The 20713-nt window shown below is 40.6% G+C and overlaps 2 protein-coding genes across 2 annotated transcripts; both read right to left on the bottom strand.

Annotated features, from left to right (window-relative positions):
• Window positions 1-740: 740 nt before the first annotated feature.
• LOC109180671 lies at window positions 741-1577 on the bottom strand. The gene is made up of 2 exons (XM_019330357.1): window positions 1426-1577; window positions 741-1341 (listed from the first exon to the last, which is right to left on the bottom strand). The coding sequence occupies exons 1-2, from the start codon at window positions 1575-1577 to the stop codon at window positions 741-743; spliced, it is 753 nt and encodes a 250-aa protein (XP_019185902.1).
• A 17126-nt stretch (window positions 1578-18703) lies between these two features.
• Window positions 18704-19225, bottom strand: LOC109180672 (RNA-directed DNA polymerase homolog). Its single transcript, XM_019330359.1, has one exon. The coding sequence runs from the start codon at window positions 19223-19225 to the stop codon at window positions 18704-18706; it is 522 nt and encodes a 173-aa protein (XP_019185904.1).
• Between the last annotated feature and the right edge of the window lie 1488 nt (window positions 19226-20713).

Raw genomic sequence — 20713 nt, forward strand, 5'->3', positions numbered from 1 at the left:
AAGCCATAAACCTTGAATAACACCCGGACATGCATAAACCCACCAAAGAACTCCAAGAACATCAAGAACAACCCGATTCACCATATAAACCCTAAGGACAAGCTCTAAACATAATTAAATGCAAGAAAATGCAAACCACCACACAAGATTATCAAGGTCATCAAGAACACCAAGAATCCAAATCATAAATCGTAAAGACACGCTCTAACAAGGCATAAATACAAAACCACGCATTCAATAATTCAACGGAGCCAGTCAATAAAAGATAGCAAGGAAAATAGGTTTTGTAAGACATGTGTTACCTGGTAGCTTTAATTAAACTTCTTACGACTTCTAGAATTTTTCCTCAAGTCCTTCTTCCTATCAATCTATCCCTAGACTTGGTGGTAGGGATTCTTTGTCTGAATTCTTGGGAGGGGATTTTCGAGTAATGAGGAGGGAGAGAGGGTTCTGAAGTTTTCTAATTCCTTTTATATAGATTTAGGATTTCTAATTAGAATCTGATTAATAATGGGCCCAACTTCTTTGTCCTGACGAGCTTTAAGGCTTTAATATAGGCAAGGGTCCACGGTCCACCGTGGACCACACAAATTAATTAAGGGCCTATACGTTCTTAATTCCCTTTTTAATTATTCTTTGACGGAATTAATTAAATAATTAATTCTAGATTTAAAGGCGTAACACGGGTTGTTACAGCAGGACCTCAAATATCAGTGTAAACTAAATCAAGAATGCTAGAACTATCTTTCCAGGTAGCATCCAGAACACAACGAAGTATCACTAAGAGACTTACTAGACCCACTAACCGAACAAGACTGCATGACACGGCTAAGAACACGCTGATGTGGATGACCAAGATGATTGTGCCTGACTGAAGCAGAGGCTTGTGCTGACAGGAACAGAGACGGAGTATGATGAGACACTGGCAAGGAGTAGAGCCCACCAGAGCTATTGCCCTGAAATAGCACCGCCTTGGTGGCAATATCCTTCACAACAAAGAAAGAAGGGTGAAACTTAAAGAATACTTGATTATCAGAAGCAAAACACTGAACAGAAAGTAAAGAAGCAGACAAGCCAGGGACATGCAGAATATTAGACATCTTAAAGGACCTAGAAAGGGTATCAAAAATATCATGACCAACACGACTAATAGACATGCACATACCATCACCGATACGTAAAGTCTCATTATTAGTGTACTCCTCTGAGGTAGAAAGGGTAGCTATGTCTGGAGTCACATGATTTGTGACTCCAGTGTTTGGAAACCAAGTGTGCGAATTTGACAAAGAGTCAACACCCAAATCATTCTGAAACACCAAATAGCCTGAGGGCCCGGAGCCCCTGAATACACCGAAAACAATTGGCTCCCTATGACCGAAACCATCACGAATTTGATACTAAACATTAAAGTCACGTCTACCACACTGATGGCCTCGGTGAGGACTGCCACGACCTTGGTTTTGACCACTGCCACGCTGCCAGTGTCCACGATAATTAAGATTGCCACTGCCACATTGATTGTCACTGAAGGTTGAAGCCATCTTCACATGGAGAGTCATAACCTCGCTGGAGACCATTTTTCAAATTGGATTCCTAATCGGACTGGAATTTGAATCATGGCAAAAGAGGGAATCACGTACGCCAGAATTCCATTTTATCCAAAGCGTAAAGCATCATCATTTTCACAGCCATTTTATAGTTTAGTAGTATTTCTTCTTTATTTATTTTTTTAAATCAGTAGTATGTCTTCTTGTTTTCCGTGTTTGAATATTTTGTTGATTTATATAATCAGTAGTATTTCTTTTTGTTGAAATCAGTAGTAATATTGTTTTCCGTTGTAATGCATTATTTGATTTACATATGATTACTTTGTATAATGTAACAATGATTACTAATGGTTGGTTCATGAATTATATTATGTAATTATATTGATTGATTGCTAATGATATATTTATTATAATATCGTGATACTTTAATAATGATGATTTAGTATTTTTAATAATTAATTTCATGATTGCTACTATTTTTATTACAGTTGAAGAAAAAACTTTTGATACTGTATACATCAAACTCATATCATTCACTCAGTTAAACGGTGGATTTCGTCATAATCATTGTCAAAAAAGGATATGTGACTAACCACCGATAAATCTTCTCAACGTTACACGAGGTAGCAATAGGTAGCATGAGTACGACATTTTGCTCGACATTGAAGCATACAACACGATCATATCCATCTAAGTGAAAATAATCATATATTTGCTCCCACTGTTCGTCATACAATGTTAATGTTACATCGAAGTAGAGCTCTACCTTTCTATCTCCAACTATGAATTTGAGCGGCACATCCAATTCGATGGAGTCGCGGAAAAATTCACTCAATCGATCATGCTAGAATAGAGGATGTTAGTAACTAATGACATCGATTGAAGGACAAGTTGAATGTATATTATTTTCTTACTGCAAAAAATGTACCGAAATTTGTATACAAAGATCTACATCGCTCTAGTTGATCAAACCCATATGTTGGTCGTATTGAAGACCTTGCGTTGACATTGATAAACGCTAATTTATAAACAAATTAGTATTACTGTATGTAGTAAAAAAAATATATAACATGTAATTTATGCAATATAAGTGTTATGTTACCACGACCAAAACAGCGACTAGTTATCCATTTGCCATATTGATTAAATTCCCTCTTCGGACTGTATGAGTCATTGCTATATAAGTAAGTTTTGAAAGTGAAGAAACCTGTATGTCGAAATAGCACAATGTCTCCAGGAAATAAATTATTTTCCACCCTGAAATCACTAATTCCCATGGTAAAGTGCATATCTTGGACGAAAACTTCTATCATTGAGTATGATGCCACATAATTGCTTTTTTTTTTTTTTTGTCAGATGTTGCATTAGATGGCGATGCATACAATTGGGAATTCTCTATTAACAAAATTATAGTAAATGTAAGAACTGTGAATGTATTATAACATTTAAATATATAACATCAAAATTGATTACCATAGGTAGCTCAAATGTAACTTGAATAGTGAACCACGTAATAACGCATTCACTATTATCAGGGATATGTATTTGATTGTTGCAAGCTAGTAACAAAATAAAAAACAAAAATAATTATAAGAGAACAATTACATAGTTATACATGATAAAATTAACAAAAGAATTGATAAATACGAAATTACTTACGTGAAGGATAATTAATTTGTTGTAGACGTTCAAATATGAGCATAGCATATCATTGTGCATCTTCCTTATTTGAAAAAGACATTGGATCGAGAACGGGTAAACCCAACATTTGTAGATATTGATCCCATCCATGAGTTGGATAAGATAAATAAGTATTGGAGGGTTTGTTTTCTACACGTGCACATGCAATTTTTTTCCCGCAAAGCTTATTACGACATACTGTAGACTGGCACAATACTAAGGAGTTATTAAATTTACTATTTCAAAATCATCGAATAGATCCATTTTTTATATTCAAAGAGTTGAGTTAAACTTTTACGTAATAACAAAAATTTAGAAATATAAATGGTTGTTAAATATTTTGAATGAAGAGAAAACTAAAGTAATGAGAAATAGTTGAAAAAATTTGTGAGGAGGAAACCGAAGAAATCAATAATAATGGTTGTGAAAACAGACATAGGTATATATAGAGAATATAACATGGGTTGAAGCATGCATGGGTGCTTTCTCCGAGGGTGACTGTAACCATTTCCTATGGCTAAAGCATTTACTTTTTTTTTGCAGATTCTTAAGAATGCATGGGTGCTTTCTCTGAGGGTGACTGTAAGCATTTCCTATGGCTGAAACATTTACTTTTTTTTTTTTTTCTTTTTGCAGATTCTTAAGCATGCATGAGTGCTTTCTCCGAGGGTGACTGTAAGCATTCCCTATGGTTGAAGCATTTATTTTTTTGTCGATTCTTAAGTAATATGACAATTGTCAAAAAAAAAAAAAGTATAACACGATTCTTTAAGTAATATAACACGTATCCATGAGCTATGCTCCCTTTGACTTCATACATTCCCGGTTTAGCATCCCCTTTTGTTATACCAAAATGAAGTGTTGGACAAAATCCTCTCAATAAGTGCATCGGCATTCGCCGGAGACGATGATACAAATGCACCACTAGATGAAGAATCGAACAACATCTTCCCCTCATCCGTCAAACCGCCATAGAACGAGCTAATCACGTCCCACGGATGAAGTAGGTCCGATGGGCATTGCCTCCTCAATGATTTGAATCTCCTCCATGCCTCGCCAAGACTCTCTAAAGAACCCTGCTTGAATTCTTGCACTTGCTTCCTTATCTTCATCGTCTTGGTTAGCGGGAAGAATTCGTTCATGAATTCCTTATGCAATTGAGCCCATGACCGTAAGTGGTTGTCATCTTGAGCATCTAGCCATCTCAAAGCTTCTCCAATTACCGATAACATAAATAGCTTCAATCTTACTATCTCATCCGGTATACCTTCTTGTCTAAACATTCCACAAGCACGTATGAAACGGGTAATATGAGTATGTGGATCCTCCGATATTGACCCTCAAAAAGATTTGTTTTGAACGAGACTAAGTACCGCCGGATGTATATGGAAATTCACATTCTCCAAGGGTGGTACGAACATTGAATTATGCATGGAGAACTCAAGAATCATATATTCGGCTATGCATGGATTTCCCCCTTCCATCATGTGGGGCATCGTAGTACTCATCTTATCCTACATGATCTGGTGGAACTTGTCCTACATTTGCATTGTTTTCCTCACGGGGTGGTTCTTGAGGTAATGGTGCTCCTCCATAAGCATTTACTCCTCCTTGGTGAGTAGGTTGGGGTCTATGTAATGGGCTTCCTCTCCCTATAGATATCCTTTGGTTGTTAGCGCTTGAAGATGCCATGTGATCAAATGGAGTAGGATCTTATAGAGCTCTTCTTCTAGTTGCTTTGTTGATTTCAGGTACAAATGGCACTAGCCCTTAATTCCCTTTTGATCTTGTATGCATTCAACCTAGAAGAATCACAACAACTCTTTTCTTCTCCTCTCAACTAGAAGTATGTAATTGAGTGGAGGGTTATCACAAGTAAAAGATAAAATCAAAACAAAATAAAATACTCAAACAACAATCACAAACATTTCTCAAGTTGACAATCACTTAGAAATAACCGTTTGTCATCCACGGCAACAGCGCGATTTGACATCGCTTTAGGTTTCTCTTCTTTTATTTGTTCCTTTTAGTGCAGGTGTGATAGAAGCTTTCTAACCTAGCAAGTGTCAAAGATGTGGGATGAATCCCGAATTTTATCGCTTTCAAAGGACGACAAATTGGAGATGCTAAATGGTAGCAACATCAAGAAAGAGGTGTGTGTGTGATTGAGCAAGTGTCACGCATTTTGAATTAAGATTATAGTAAGCGGTAAAACAAAAACTAAGAAAAATGAACTAAACAAATGAAATGAAATAGTATTGAATTGCTAGTCTTTCTCATGATGCAAATGCTAGAACCTAGGGAGATTGCTTGTGTCATTTCATTCTTCAATTACTAGGACTTGTATTCTAGAAACTAGAATTTCCCTTTGGGCTCTTAAAGTCTATAGGACCTTTCCTCAGACACTTTACCAACACTACCTTCCTAGCTTAATCCTCTCGGATCCTTAAGCTAGGAAATGCCATTGATAGAAGCTTCAATTGATCTAGCAATCTCTTGCCTAGATCACTTGCTTAGCACAACCCTAGGAGGTAGCCTAGCTCCATAGGATGCTTACAAATCAATCCAAGAAAACAAGATTCACAAGCATAGCAACATTATTCATAAACCTAATTTGAGAATTAAAGCTCACATAGCATCATGATCAAGACATACAATTCAATCCTAGAAAACCTAGCCACTCATAGCCATAACATTCAACATTGCAAACATAGATCTAACAAAGCAATTGAAATTAGAAGTGTAATAGAATACCATTTGGAATTACAAATGTTGAAGCTCTACAATAATCCTTGATTGGAAGAGTGTCAATCTCCTTCTTCAAAGATTCTTCAAAATGAGAGAGGCTAGAGAGAAAATCTAGAGAGAGAATGTAAAATTGCTAAAATGAAAGTTGTCTAATGTCTAACTTCTGATCGCTAAGTGTTCTCCCTTAATCTAATCTATTCTAGCCTATTAAATAGCTTCCCCCAAATTTGGCCTTCAAAAATCTGCCTAGGAAGAAACTTCAACCCGCGTCCAACGCACCGGCCAACATGTGTTAGCCGATCACTTATCATTTCCACGCTGTTATCCAACACACGTTGGCCAGTGCGTGGGACTTTCTATTTCTCTTCCACGCACGTCCAACGTGCGTTGGGCCTTCTAGCCTTGGCTCCGGTCCACTCCTTTGCCTTGCAATGCTCCCGAGTGTGTCACCATGCCTCTTTTAAGCTAAAACCTTCCTAATCTCACAAAAACACAAAGTGTGGTGCTATTTTATAGCACAATACACATTATAGCTTAAATGGTCAAGAATGGTACACAAAGGATCACAATTAAGCTCAAAATACACTCCTACGAGACCATAAAACTAAGTGTCTTTGGCGCTTATCAACCGACCATCAACACCTCCTCAACTAAGATGATCCACATGTGGTCGCCGGAACGTAGTAGAGGAAACGTAACGACGGTTTTTTGGTGCTTTAGCGACGGAAATTCCGTCGCTAATTATAGCGACCAAATCGTCCGTCGTTATTCGGTCACAAATGTCATCTTCAAATCCGTCGTCGAGTCGAATTTAGCGACAGATTTATTTCAGCAAACGACGAACATTTCCGTCGCTAGACTTAGCGACAGAAAAATTTTGTGACGGACGAGATCCATCGCTATACTGTTTAGCGACGGAATTTCCCCTTTATAGCGACGGAAAAGTCCGTCACTATTCTTGTGTTTTTTTTGTAGTGACATAAACACATGGGAGAGAAAAGGAAAGGTAAGAACTTTTCTTCAAAAAATTTATTGTGCTTGTCATTTGAAACATATTATTGAGAATGATGAAGCAAATGTTGTGCCTCAAGATTATTTAAGCGAAGAGTTACCGGTCGTGATCCACAACGGTACCCAACCAAAATGGGAGACCCCGGCGCGTTTGTTGTTCCATGTTCCATCAAAGATTGTGAATTTGAAAACGCGTTGGCCGATCTCGGAGCTTCTATAAATGTTATGCCTTCTTGTGTTTTCGACCAGTTGAAATTGCCATATATCACCCCAACCTGACTCACCATTCACTTAGCCGATGGGTCCGTAAGGCACCCCAATGGAATAGCGGAGGATGTGTTACTCAGGGTTATGCGAACCTGCGCACTGATTTTTACTCGGATAAGGAGATGAGGGATTTTTAGACGGACATATCGGATGGGCTTACAAGTTTTGGCTCTAGCAACACCAACTCCAAGGCCATTGAAGTAAATGAGATGAAGGCGGTAAGGCGTACGTTGGCGGTCAATTTACGGCTAGGAGGACCAATTTGCACAAGGTGTACTGCTCGGATCTATTCCACCTTTGGAGAATGTAAAAGTGTAAGGTCATCAACATGGGGGTTCAATGCAAGAAATGGTTGGCTACTCAAAGCCGTGATAACACCCCATCATCTTCATTAGTCCGTTGCTTACACAATTAATCCAAGGTATGGGTTTGGAATCAAAGTTGAGGAAAGAAAGAAGGATTGCTTCCACGTCTCCTTTGACCGTTGGGGATTTCATGCAAGCTAAGTTGGTCCTGTTGGGAGGAACCGCCCAAGAGGAGAAAGAAGAAGAAAAAGTCCCGCCACCTCCACCACATGCTCCGCCGCCACCCATGCCCGAGGTTCCATCCGATGTGCCTCAAGTCAACAATTGGGCATCCATGAGAGCTCTCCAATACCACTTTCATCAAGAGCAAATGGACATCCTACGGGCCTATGGAGAGCAGCTTGAGAGGCATTGCCAAGCAATTGAAGGGCAAGGCCAAGCAATTGAAAGGCAAGGTTAAGCGATCGAGAGGCATGGGCGGGCCATTGAGGATCTTCAAGCCCTGTTTTCCCGGCACTTCCACCCTCCATCCTTTGGTGACAACATGTCTTGAGCCACACCTCAACAATAAAAAGAAGAAGAGGAGAAGAAAAAGAAAGAAAAAAAAAAAACAAACAAACATGGACTTCCTTTGGTTACGAAACTTGTTTGAGACAATCATTTACTTTCCCGCATTTACTTTCATACATTTACTTTCATGCATTTACTTTTCATGCACTTTTTAATTTCTTGCAATTTTAATTCCCTAAACATTGTGAGAGGCTAGCTAGAGAAGCCTAGTGGAACTTCAATTTCTTGTGTCATGTCATTTTCTTTTGGTAGTTGTATGTTTGATTTCTTTAGCCATTGTATTTTTACCTTGTTATTCATGTCGGGCTAAAGACGTTAAACATGGCGCTCTTGGGAGGCACCCCAAGGCTTATGAAAACCCAAAAAAAAAAAGAGAAAAAAAAAAGAAAAAAAAAAGTGCAGATAGTTAGGGAGTGGCCTTGACTACCTCATTGCACTTCTTTACTTGACTTTTGCACATATGCCACTAACTTTTGTTGTGTAGCTTTGATATTATGGGGAAAAGTGAATAGGATGCTACATATCTTGGAAAAAGGGAAATGTTCTTCATTGGGTGACAATTTCCATCCCTTTTAATTTGTGCCCCGGTTTTCAACTCTAAAGTGTGGAAAAATGTTTTGCACAAATTCTTTGATTTTCCATTTTCATTCACAAAGGATTTTGTCTTGCACCCCAAATCCCGGACAACACTTTTAAAGTGTGGAAAAGGATATGCATTTGTATAAGACCCGTGCTCCTTTTTCCATCGAGTCCTCAAAGTAACATCGAGGACGATGTTTATTTTAAAGTGTGGAAAGGACGCACTTTGTGCTTAATATTTGAAAGCTCAATTGATTGAATCGTGCTTGATTGATGAGTGTGTTTGATGATGGAGAGTGCGTCATTGTTCATATCATGTTGGAAGTGTGTTACTTGTGTGCCTAAAAAGTTTTTATTCTTGGAATATCCTTTCAAAGTTACCTATTTACACCAAGTGAGGAAAATGCATAGAAACCAAATAGGTTTACATCTTTTGTGTGCTTGCAAGTATTCACCTATTATTTTACTTAGACCTTAGTCAGGGATCTCTCGAAGTGGGAGTGTGTACCCTTCAACTTTAGAAAGATAATTGATAGCGAAACCCAATATTGAATTAACCTTGGTATGGCATGGGGCAAAAGGTGAGCCTTTGGTAAGCATTGAGAGTAAATCCCTGATCCCTACAAAAAGGCATGAGGGGTTGAAATGAAGAAAGAAAGAAATAGACTAAGACAAAAAAAATGGCCACTCCATGAGGTAAGAAACGATGTGAGCCGTCTTGCTAGGATTTGGGGCAAAGTCATTGCACTGTCTTCGGAAAAGCGTAGAGCTCTACGTGAAGTCGGTTGTCCCAATGACATTATCCTAGGATATGAGAAGAGAGAGAGAGAGAGAAGGTGAGCCACCCCGCTATAAATCGGGCACCCATAGCACTGACCTTCGAAAAAGCATGGAGCTCCATGTGAAGTCGGGTCGCCCGATAACCATTATTCTAGGGGTTTGGGAAGAAAAGAGTGACCGCCTATGCCAATTGGCGGGGAGAGGCCCATGCCACACCCTTATTTTACTTTTCATGCTTTGGGCTTTGGCATAATGGTTGGATGTTTGGTTGGGGTGTGCACATCATTCCCACTAGGTGGATCGGCTTTAAGGCCCTTGGAAAATAGGAGGCGAACCCAAATTGGTTGCATGCTTGGCAAAAGTGGGGTACGGTGTGTTTCCCTTTTATGCTTAATTTTATCCCATTGCAAGGGGTTTTTGCTTCCTATTTGTATTTCTTGAGTTGCATAGTAGGGCACATATTTAACACACTTGCTTGATGATATGAGGGATTTCACCATCTCTGTTTTCTTACACATTCCTCTTGATTGACCATTTGCTTGATTGAGCTATATTTGAGTTATCCTTGAAAGTATCTTTGGCAGTTATTTGTTCTTGAAATGATTGAGAACTTGTTTGGGGACAAGCAAGAGTTAAAGTGTGAAAACTTGTGACAAGTGCCAAAGACACTCATGTTTAAAGGTCTTTTAAGGGGGTCTTTAGTATTTAATTGCTATCCTTTGTGGTTGATTTATGGTTAATTATGCTTGAATGTGCTAATGTGCTGCAAAACTCCACCATACTTTATGTTTTTATGATTATGAAAGGAATTGAGCTCAAGAGAACGGCATATGAGCGTGATCCGAAGAATCTCGAGAGGAGAGCAAGCCTGAGCAGTTCAGAGGCCAATCCACGCTTGTGGAGCCTCGTGGATTGGAAACAGAAGACCCCACGAGGTTGACCCATGAGTGTGGTACTCTCGTGGTTTAGAAACATAAGAGTCCACGAGTCCAATCCACGACTCGTGGAGATGAGCGCGACCGACGATATCGAGGAATTACATGTTTTCGTTAAAGTATGGACTATAACATTAGCCGTTCTAGGGACAAAATAACCTATCTTTTCACTTTTTAAAAATGTTTATTTTACATTTCTTTTCTTGCATGCATGTATATATACGAGTTTGGTTGGGGTATAAAAGGATATCCATCAATATATATATATATATATATATATTAATGTGTTTCAATAAAAGTTTAAATTTTTATATATTTATAAAAATACGTTTAATTAATTATTTATAGTTAGGGTCTAGGAAAACATTAATTTTTTTTTTTTTCAAATTTCACATCTCTGATTCCTTCATTCTTTTTCTAAAAGAAGTTATTTAATTTCTTTTACTTCGAAAAAAAATCATGTAATTTATTTTAGAGTTAATATCATAAATGGTTCTCTAACTATTAGCTTAGGTTAGTACTCATTTTAGTTCTCGACTTTCAATTCAACCAAAGCACGTACATTGGCTTTCATTTTTTATTACAAATAGTCATTCGTTAAAATTTCTATAAAATGAATGTTAAATCTAGGTATTTATCATCAAATTAATTAATATGATTATGATTGCATCTTTTAGAGAATTATGTGGGGTCCTGTATATATAAGGGGTGAGGTGGGTGGGGGAAGGGGGCACCTACCCCCATTCCGGCTCCGCCCATACTTCAATTGGAACTAGAAGTGAAAGAAAAGGAAGTTTGTATACCACAACAATGAAACAACACATTTGACTATGACTTTGTAATAAACCTCCCACGCTTAGATATCCAAAGTCGGATTTTCGATAACATTGACCCAATTGTAAATCACAAATTGAAGAATTAGGGCAAGATACAAAAACAACCAAAAGGCTAAAAATTAAATGGAATTAGTTTCCCTTTGTTGAGAACTTCTAAAATAGGGGTTAATCGCACTCTCCCATTGAATGAATAGAAGATGGAGAATTCCCTTATCCCTACAAATATTTAGTCAGAAATACACACACATATATCATGATAAACAACAAGAAAAAGGTTTAAGAACTTAAGTACTTGATTCTAAACCCATCCATGCATATTTATTATATAATTTATAAATTGAAAAAGAGAACAAGACAATTGAATGGAATAATTCCATTTATTTGTAAACTATTAGGGAAAGGATCTATGAGGGAAACTTCAGTTGGGTACATATATGGGGATGGGAATGATATTTTAAATTGCATCAAGAGAGGTGTCTATCATAGCTTATAATTGGTGGAGAATATTCAGATAATCCAAAGGTTCTAAGAATTAACAGAATTGGGTTGTCTCTCTTGCATAAGTTCTTTCTGTCTCGCCTCTAACTTCAATATATTTTCATCCAACAAGAACAATACTCCAATAAGCTGGTCACGATCTAGTTGTTCCACAGTCTTAACACCTTCTAGGAGTTCAAACATAAGACGCTCCAATTCCAACTTCACATTCCTCTTATCTTTTTTATCAATCTCATCTCCAGCGAACTTAATTCTTTCTTTCGGGTAACGTTCACCTGTTTCGGCCTTCTTCATGCTCCCAAACTCTACCATGGTCAGGAATATAAAGATTTTCACACGGGAAACAATGAAACCCTTACCCATATAAAATCAATCTAATTCAAAAAGCTAATGTACGTTCATACTTGTAACTTTCTTTGGGTATTTATACATGTGAAATGAAGCTTGATCCTCTCTGCAATTATGGTCACCTACATATTGTTTTCCAAATTTGGACAAAATTTCCATATATTACATATAGACCAACTTTCCAAAGTTTAAAACTTACCATAGCTAATGATATTTGTATCTGATAGATACCCCAAGTAGGATACCTAGTCAGGTGTGCCCCTAGGCGGTCAGGAAGGTGACTTAAACACTTAGAAGATTGGAGGGAGAGGACCTCAGTAGCCTAGTCCTTAGCTATCCCCTGTTCAGCCCGCTGGTCGGCCTGGTCGAGCGACCAGACTAGGCAGTTGAGGGTGTCTTGACTGAGTGCCGGTTCCAAAGGTTGTGAACGAAGATTCTGCAGAAATTTTTTCCATTGGTGGCACGGAATTTTCCTTTTCCTTATTAGGAAGTAAATATGGTAGTTTTGAAAGTTTTCCTAAGTCTAAATTAGTTAATTTCTTATTAGGAAGTAAATCTGGTAGTTTTGAAAGTTTTCCTAAGTCTAAATTAGTTAATTTCTTTTTCCTTGCCTTTTCCAAGGCCCAATACAAGCATCATTATTCTATCAAATTTCTCTCTTAGTTATTTACTTAATAATTTTACGGTAGTGTTGGCGACGCCGTCCATCTACCCTAAGCCGTAAAACCAACATTGGACCCATTCATGGGGATCAATACAAAAGGTTCCGTCTCTAAACTTTGCTAATGGCATGCACAACACGTAGTAGATGCTCTGGAAACAATAGCAATGCCACCGTCGCAATCACCGCCGATAACATCGTCACCGCCGTTAGCGTGTGGGTCTACACCGCTGCCAGCCATGCTTCTGTTGGTGATCTTCGAGAGAAACTGAGCCACCGTAATTCTGGCGAGAGGTCGGCATCACGTACTAAGGGTACTGTCGCACCAACTAACAAGGTATTGGTGGAAATTCCACCTCCACTGCCCGTCCAAGCCGTTCTGTCCAACGCGGAGGTGATGTCTCACGTGCTAGACGTGTACAAGCGAGAAAGGGGCTTGGCAGTTAATGTTGCTCTGCCACGGCCTGCTTAGTGTGTACGCAGGAAGTGCATACTATCTCTTAGGCATTTAAGCATTTTGTGCGCTCGAAAGGACGCACGCCGGGTCATGCCCGACCGATGTGGTTAGTATGCTCGCACTTAGGGTCTACAGCTCCTGGCCAGTAGTGGGTTTAGGGAGAAATCCACGGCAGAACCCTTACGAGCAGTCATCTAAATGCGCAGAGCTTCCAGACGTAAGCACGAGATCCTGGCCGCTGACTTGGAAAGTAGCAGAAAGTCGCCCATCCGGAGAGAGCGAGTGCAACCTGGTACCAGAGATCAAGGATTTACAATAAAATATATAAGCAAATGAAAAGTCGACTGCCAAGACCTTGCTGACCGCTTCCCCCCTTTTCGGTGGAGGTTTTAGCTTACAAGGCCCAACATGCTTCAAACTGCCCGAGCACCCGACCTATGATGGATCCAGTGATCCGAGTGGTCACGTGATCAGCTTCTAGGCTAAGATGCAAGTGGTCGGAGCTGATGGCCCGATGATTTGTAGGGTGTTCTTTCCTACCCTCGTTGGCCCAGCGCAGCGATGGGTTTTTACCTTGGCACATGGCTTGATCGTTAACTTTGAGGACCTGACTGATCAATTCTTTACACACTTCGCTGGGAGCATGAAACCTAAGAGGTACATCTCAGATTTAGCCCCAGTGCATCAGGATGAGGGAGAGAGCCTGTGCAAGTACATATAGCATGCTGGCAAAAGGAGGCCCAAGTGGTCGAAGGCTTAAACGATAAGACAACCTTGACCTTTTTCATTGAATCCTTGCGCGATGACGGGCATTACAGCAAGCTGCGTGATGAGAATCTTAAAAATTACGCCTAAGACATTCAGAGGGCCGACCAGCTTACCAATACCGAGGAGGCAGTCAAGCAAAAAAGAAAGCAAGAGGGCTCTGTGACGAATAAGCGACCCTAGTCGAACAACCATCGCAATAAACAGTTGGAGGGAGTAGGCAGTGTGCGCATAGAGACACATCGGGTACAGGACTGGTTGGGTGCCCCTGTTTACAGGCCACCCGCACAACCCATCAGCTACCGCCGCCGCCCCGAGTCAGACCTGGAGACAACCCCCAGGTTATCGATCTGAACGCCACTCTTTATTGCTGGTATCGTCGCACAAATACTCAAACAACGGAAGAGTGTGAAGGGCTTAGAGATGAGATTAAGGCAATCATCCAGCGTGGTCGACTGGTACCTCCCAATCAGTGGAGTCCGCTGGGACTGCCTCGCATAATGGGACCGCACCTAGACTAGTTAGTAATGCAGTCGACAAGGGTAAGAAGCCCGCTCGGGAGGAGGACAATGAGAAGAACTGGAAGCATAAGCCGGTCATTAACATGATAGTCAGGGGTCTGGAGGGTGTAGATACCGCAGGCGCTCAGAAAGCCTTGACCAGGCAGCTCTATGTCAGGGCGATTGCCTTACAAGAGTCAGACATTAAAAGACCCTACTGCGAGCCAATCACTTTCATAGACGATGATTTTCCTAGGGGCCCGACTCTGCACCGAGACACCTTGGTCATTGCGATGGACATAGAAGGAACAGTAATCAGACGAGTCCTAGTCGACACGGGTAGTAGTGTGAATGCAATTTACTTAGGCACTTATAAGAAGTTAGGATGTCCTTTAGAGCGTGACAAGCTCTTACGCGTCAAAAGATTGGGATGAATCTTGAGTTTATATCGTTCTCAAGGGATGACAAATTGGAAGAGTCAAAAGACATTGAGGTGCGACAAGTGATTGCCATTCATGCACCCCATCACGAGTTTGTACATGATTAAGTCGAGTTGTAGCAAGCAAACAAATGTAAATAATTAACTAGATCAAGTGTAAAAACAAGGATAGGATTGTTCATCTCTCATGATGCATTTAGGATCATTAGCATAGATTAGGATATCGCAAGAGTAGAGGTATGTGAAGGTATGCTAAGTCCGTTCACCTCTCGGTATACTAGGATTCCTCTCGGTTTAGAGCACTTTTTAAGTGACTAAATACCTAAGAGTCATTTCTTCGAACACCTTGGCCGCACTTCATTCCTAGTTTCATCCTCCCGGATATTGAACTAGGAAATGCCAAAGAGATAGGTCTCCAAGTGATCTAGCAATCCCTTGCTTAGATCCACTTGAGGAGTTGACCGGACTCCACAAGAAGCATACAAAGCATTCAAAGGCAACACAACTCATAAACATGGGAATGTAAACTCATAAAATTGCAATATCAAAACCTAATTAAGAATTGTATCTCACATTGGCATCATGATTGAGATTCACAATCCTAATCCTATTTAAACCTAGCCACACATAGCTAGATGAAATAACATTGCATAAAAATTGAAATAGTAATCAAAATAAGAAATAGAAATTGAAGTATGAAAGCAATAGATTGTACCAAACTAGAATGTAAATCAATGTCTTCTTCTACAATGAATCTTGAAGGGAAGGTTGTCAATCTTCTTCTCCGAGATCTTCAAGCTATGAGAGTCTGGAACCCTAAAAATCAAGTGTGAGAAGGTGTTTCAAATATGCAAAAAAAAATGAACTCCACTAATTCTTCCGCCAATTGCATTTTGAAGCCGACGTGCTGCCTTCCCACGCCACGATCCACGTGCGTGGATCAGTTACTTAATCCTAGTCTCGCCTCCTCCCACACACGTAGAGAAGGTACGTGGAAGTTTCTTTCTTGCTTCCACGCACGCTCCCACGCACGTGGGCCTCTGCGTGGATCTTTCTGTCTCGTTTCCATGCAGGGTCCCACGCGCGTGGCTGGTCCCAACACGGCTCCGATTTTTCCCCTTTCCTTGTGATGCTCGTTTCATGCCCATATGCCTCTGTTTCACGCTTAAAACCTTTATCAATCATAAGAATACAAAGTAGAGTGGTGTTTTGCAGGACATTAGCAATTACAAGCATAAACGACCATAAATCGTGCACAAAGGATATCAAATGGATATACTATGCCCTCTTAAAAACCCTAAAAGATGTGTGTCTTTGGCACTTATCACAAGTTTCCACACTTTATTCTTGCTCGTCCTCGAGCAAGGTCTTAATCATTTCAAGGAAAAGATAAGTGACAAAGATACACCTAAGATAACTCAAGATGACCTAACTAAGACCAAACATCGGATTAGCGAACTTACCTGACCATAACTCTAAGCAACACAAACCAAGGAAAAACTAAGATACCTTGAATAAACAAGCTGGGGTAGTGTTCCCTCATCGCATCCTCTAGTTCCCAAGTTGCCTCCTTGGTCTCATGATTGGACCATAGGACTTTTACCATCTTTACTGACTTCCTGCGAGTCCCTCTCCTCTTGGTATCTAAAATCCTCACGGGTCTCTTCTCATAGGACAAGGTCTCATCCAAACACACCACTTCGGGCTGAAGGACATGAGTAGCATCATGCACGTATTTCTTTAGTTGAGACACATGGAAAACATTGTGCACACGATCCAATTCGGCGGGCAAGGCTAGGCGGTAAACCAGATTCCCAACTCTTTCCAAAATCTCATAAGGACCACTAAATCTAGGGCTCAACTTCCCCTTTTTCCCAAATCTCACCACCCCCCCCCCCCCCCGGGTGGGAGAAATCTTCAACCAAACCTTTTCCCCCACCTGAAATTCCGCCAACCTTCTCCCCAAATCGGCATAAGACTTTTGGCGATCTTGTGCTGTCTTCATCTTCTCTTGGATGTATTTGATCTTTTCTATGGTATCTTGCAAGTACTGGGGTCCTAAGATTACGGGGTTAACCAAATCTTCGCTGCATAAAGGACTCCTACACTTCTGACCGTACAAAGCCTCGTAGGGTGTCATACGAATACTCGCGTGATAGCTATTGTTGTAAGAGAATTCAATTAGATCCAAGTGTTCCTCCCACGATCCCTGGAAGTCCAACATGCAAGCTCTTAACATGTCTTCAAGGGTTTGAATTGTTCTCTCCGTCTGACCATCGGTTGTGGGGTGGAAAGCGGTACTCAATTTTAATCTTGTCCCCATCGCTGCTTTTAGCAATTTCCAAAACTGAGAAAGAAACCTTGAATCTCTATCCGAAACAATGTCATGCAGAACCCCATGGTATTTGACCACTTGGCTTATATAAGCCTTGGCTAACTGGTCCATTGTCCAAGTTTCTTTCATAGTAATGAATCGCGCTGTCTTGGTCAACTGTTCCACAATTACCCATATCTTATCTTTACTCGTCCGCGTCACTGGTAGACCTCCCACAAAATCCATGGAGATGGAATCCCACTTCCCTTGGGGTATTTCCAGTGGTTGCACTAGTCCCTTGGACTTGCACCTCTCAGCTTTCACTTTTTGGCAGTTTAGACACTTGCTCACGAAACTTGCCACTTCCCTTTTCATGTTAGGCCACCAGAATTGTTTCTTCACATCCTTGTATAGTTTATCACCTCCGGGGTGTACCGAGTACGGTGAGTTGTGCCCTTCTTCCAAGATTTTTCTCTTTAGGTGTTCACACGTCGTGGGCACACACCACCGAACCTTATAACGAAGGCTCCCATCGTCAAACAACTCGAATGGTCCCCTTTTTCCTTCCGATATGCTAGATCTTATCTTATTTAATTGGCTATCTTGCAACTGTTCATTCTTAATCTCCTCAAATAGTGCGGGCATGACTCTCATGTTGAATAATTTGACCTCCGTATCCACTTGTCCTCGTTCTACCACCTCCATGTCCATTTTCTGAAATTCACTACACAACTCGTCTCCCAATACCCATGTAGTGTTAAGGGAATGATTCGGCTTTCTACTCAGTGCATCCGCCACTACATTAGCATTTCCCTCGTGGTATTGGATATCCAAGTCGTAGTCCTTTATGAGTTCCAACCACCGCCTTTGTCGCATATTCAGGTCATTTTGGGTGAAGATGTATTTTAGGCTCTTGTGGTTGGTGTAGATCTTGCACTATACCCCATACAGGTAGTGCCTCCAAATTTTCAAAGCAAAGACCACGGCTGCCAATTCTAAGTCGTGAGTAGGGTAGTTTTCCTCATGGGTTTTCAGCTGCCTAGATGCATATGCGATCACCTTACCGTTTTGCATTAGCACGCAACCAAGGCATTTCTTCGACGCATCGCTAAAAACTTCGAACCCCTCCAATCCAGATGGTAGTGCTAACACTGGTGCCGTAATCAACTTTTCCTTTAGCTCTTGGAAGGCCAGGTCGCAACTCGCATCCCACCGGAAGGGAATTTCCTTCTTCATTAGTTTTGTCATAGGTTGGGCCACTTTTGTGAAATCGGGCACAAATCTTCGATAGTACCCTACCAAGCCGAGAAAACTCCTAACTTCCGAAACTGACGTTGGTGTTGACCAATCCCTAACCGCTTGGATCTTCGCCGGATCCACCAAGATTCCTTCTTTGGTGACTACATGGCCCAAGAATGCACACTGTCCTTCCAGAATTCGCATTTGGAGAGCTTGGCATACAACTATTTTTCCCTTAGCATTTGTAAAACAGTCCGGAGGTGTTTCTCATGCTCCACATTGTCCTGAGAATAGACCAGGATATTGTCAATGAACACAATCACAAAGTCATCTAGATAAGGGCGAAACACGCGATTCATGATGTCCATGAATACCGCGGGGGCATTGGTTAGTTTGAAGGGCATTACTGTGAACTCATAATAGCCATAACGAGTTCGGAAATTCGTCTTTGGAATATCCTTGTCGTCTACCTTCAATTGGTGATATCCTGACCTCAAGTCGATCTTTGAAAACTCACCCGCTCCTTTAAGTTGGTCGAACAGATCATCGATTTGAGGGAGGGGATACTTGTTCTTCACTGTAACTTGATTCAACTCCCTATAGTCGATGCACAGTCGCAAGCTACCATCTTTCTTCTTAACAAATAACACAGGGGCTCCCCATGGTGAAGTACTAGGATAGATGTAGCCCTTGTCTAACAAGTCTTGTAACTGTGCATTCAATTCTTGCATCTCCTTCGGTGTCATTCTGTAAGGGGTTTTAGATTTGGGGCAGTGCCTGGCACCAAATCCATAGTAAATTCCACTTCCCCCGGTGGAGGCATACTAGGGATTTCTTCAGGAAAGACATCCGTGAACTCACTTACCACCGGTATTGGTTGAATCTCATCACTCTTGGTGTCCAAATCCTCTACGGTACATAGGAAAACCTCGTGTCCCTTGGTTAGGTACTTCTTCATCTCCAGCATGGATACTAATTTAACTTCTGGGTCCTTGACTGAGCCTCGGTAAGATACCCATTTTCCGTTTGGCCCCTTCAAAATTATTTTTTGTTTGCCACACAAGATTTGGACCTTGAATTGCCCTAGCTAATCCATTCCCAAAATCACTTGTATACCGTCTAGCCCAAACTAGATCAAATCACTGGGAAAATTCACTCCGCCTATGGTGACCATAACACCCTTGAACATACGGTCACACTTCATCACTTCTCCGGACACTACTTTGACATTTAACTGTACATTAGTGCCCGTTGTTAAACCCAGCTTTACTGCAAACTCGGCTGCTATAAACGACTTGGTGGCTCCTGAGTCAAACAACACGACGGCGGGTACAGAGTGCACGAGGAACATCCCAGTCACCACGTCACTGTCTCCGACCTGAGCTCTACTCATAGCAAGAATCCTTCCTTGTGAAACCTCGAGGTCGTCCTTCGAGACCTGAGTCACTGATATACCTTGATTTTGAGTGGTCTGACCATGACTTTGGTTCCACGACTGGGGTGTGCGATTGTAGTTGGGACTGACTGTGACACCCCAAAATCCAAATTCGATTAAGGGATTAATTAAATAATTAATCTTATTTCAATTGGTAATTTAATTCTTAAAATCCTGGAAATTCAATAGTCGGGGACTAGTAATTGACTAGTCAACCCCAAAGTCAAAGTTGTACCTTGAGCTTTGTAGGGAGTTCCCTTGTTCCCTTACACCTCTTCATGTTAGTAAGGGTATTCTTGACTTTTCATCTTGTGTTAGTATTGTAAGCTAACCTAGTAGAACACCCTCATTTCTCTCCTTACACTTTCCAAATTCTAGCTTCACCTTCTCTCTAAAAAGGTAGATAGCTTTTCTTCCAAGCCAAGTTGAAGCTTTGTCAAAACTTCAAGTGTTGTCTCCAAGATTCTACCTTTCATACATTTGGGCATCTAGGAGGGTAAGATCCATGTTCATCTTGTGTTTTTAGTATTTTCTAAGGTGTCTTTTCTTAAAGATAGAATATTTATGATCTTTTGGTGTGTTCTTGAAGTGGGTGTGGAAGGTGAGCTTTGTTAGGAGCTTGGTGAGGTGTTAAGAGAAGGTTTTTGTCTACAAGAGGTAACCCATGCTCTACAAAATCTATTTTGCTTACCTATATGATGATTTCTTGGATTCTACATGTGTTTTGCTATGAAATGTGAGTGTTTATGCATTGTCTTGTGAAAATGCATATCTAGAGCTTGTGTTTAGGGTTCTTGTA

The sequence above is a fragment of the Ipomoea nil genome, unplaced genomic scaffold (assembly GCF_001879475.1).
Source record: "Ipomoea nil cultivar Tokyo-kokei standard unplaced genomic scaffold, Asagao_1.1 scaffold1031, whole genome shotgun sequence".
Taxonomy (NCBI): domain Eukaryota; kingdom Viridiplantae; phylum Streptophyta; class Magnoliopsida; order Solanales; family Convolvulaceae; genus Ipomoea; species Ipomoea nil.

What these genes read in the sequence shown, in the direction of transcription:
- LOC109180671 (XM_019330357.1), bottom strand. Translation starts at nt 1,577, where the DNA reads ATGGTCTCCAGCGAGGTTATGACTCTCCATGTGAAGATGGCTTCAACC. An exon ending in AGTCCTCACCGAGGCCATCA is followed by an intron (nt 1,342 to 1,425) that starts GTGTGGTAGACG and finishes CGGTGTATTCAG; the next exon opens with GGGCTCCGGGCCCTCAGGCT.
- LOC109180672 (XM_019330359.1), bottom strand. Translation starts at nt 19,225, where the DNA reads ATGACACCGAAGGAGATGCAAGAATTGAATGCACAGTTACAAGACTTG.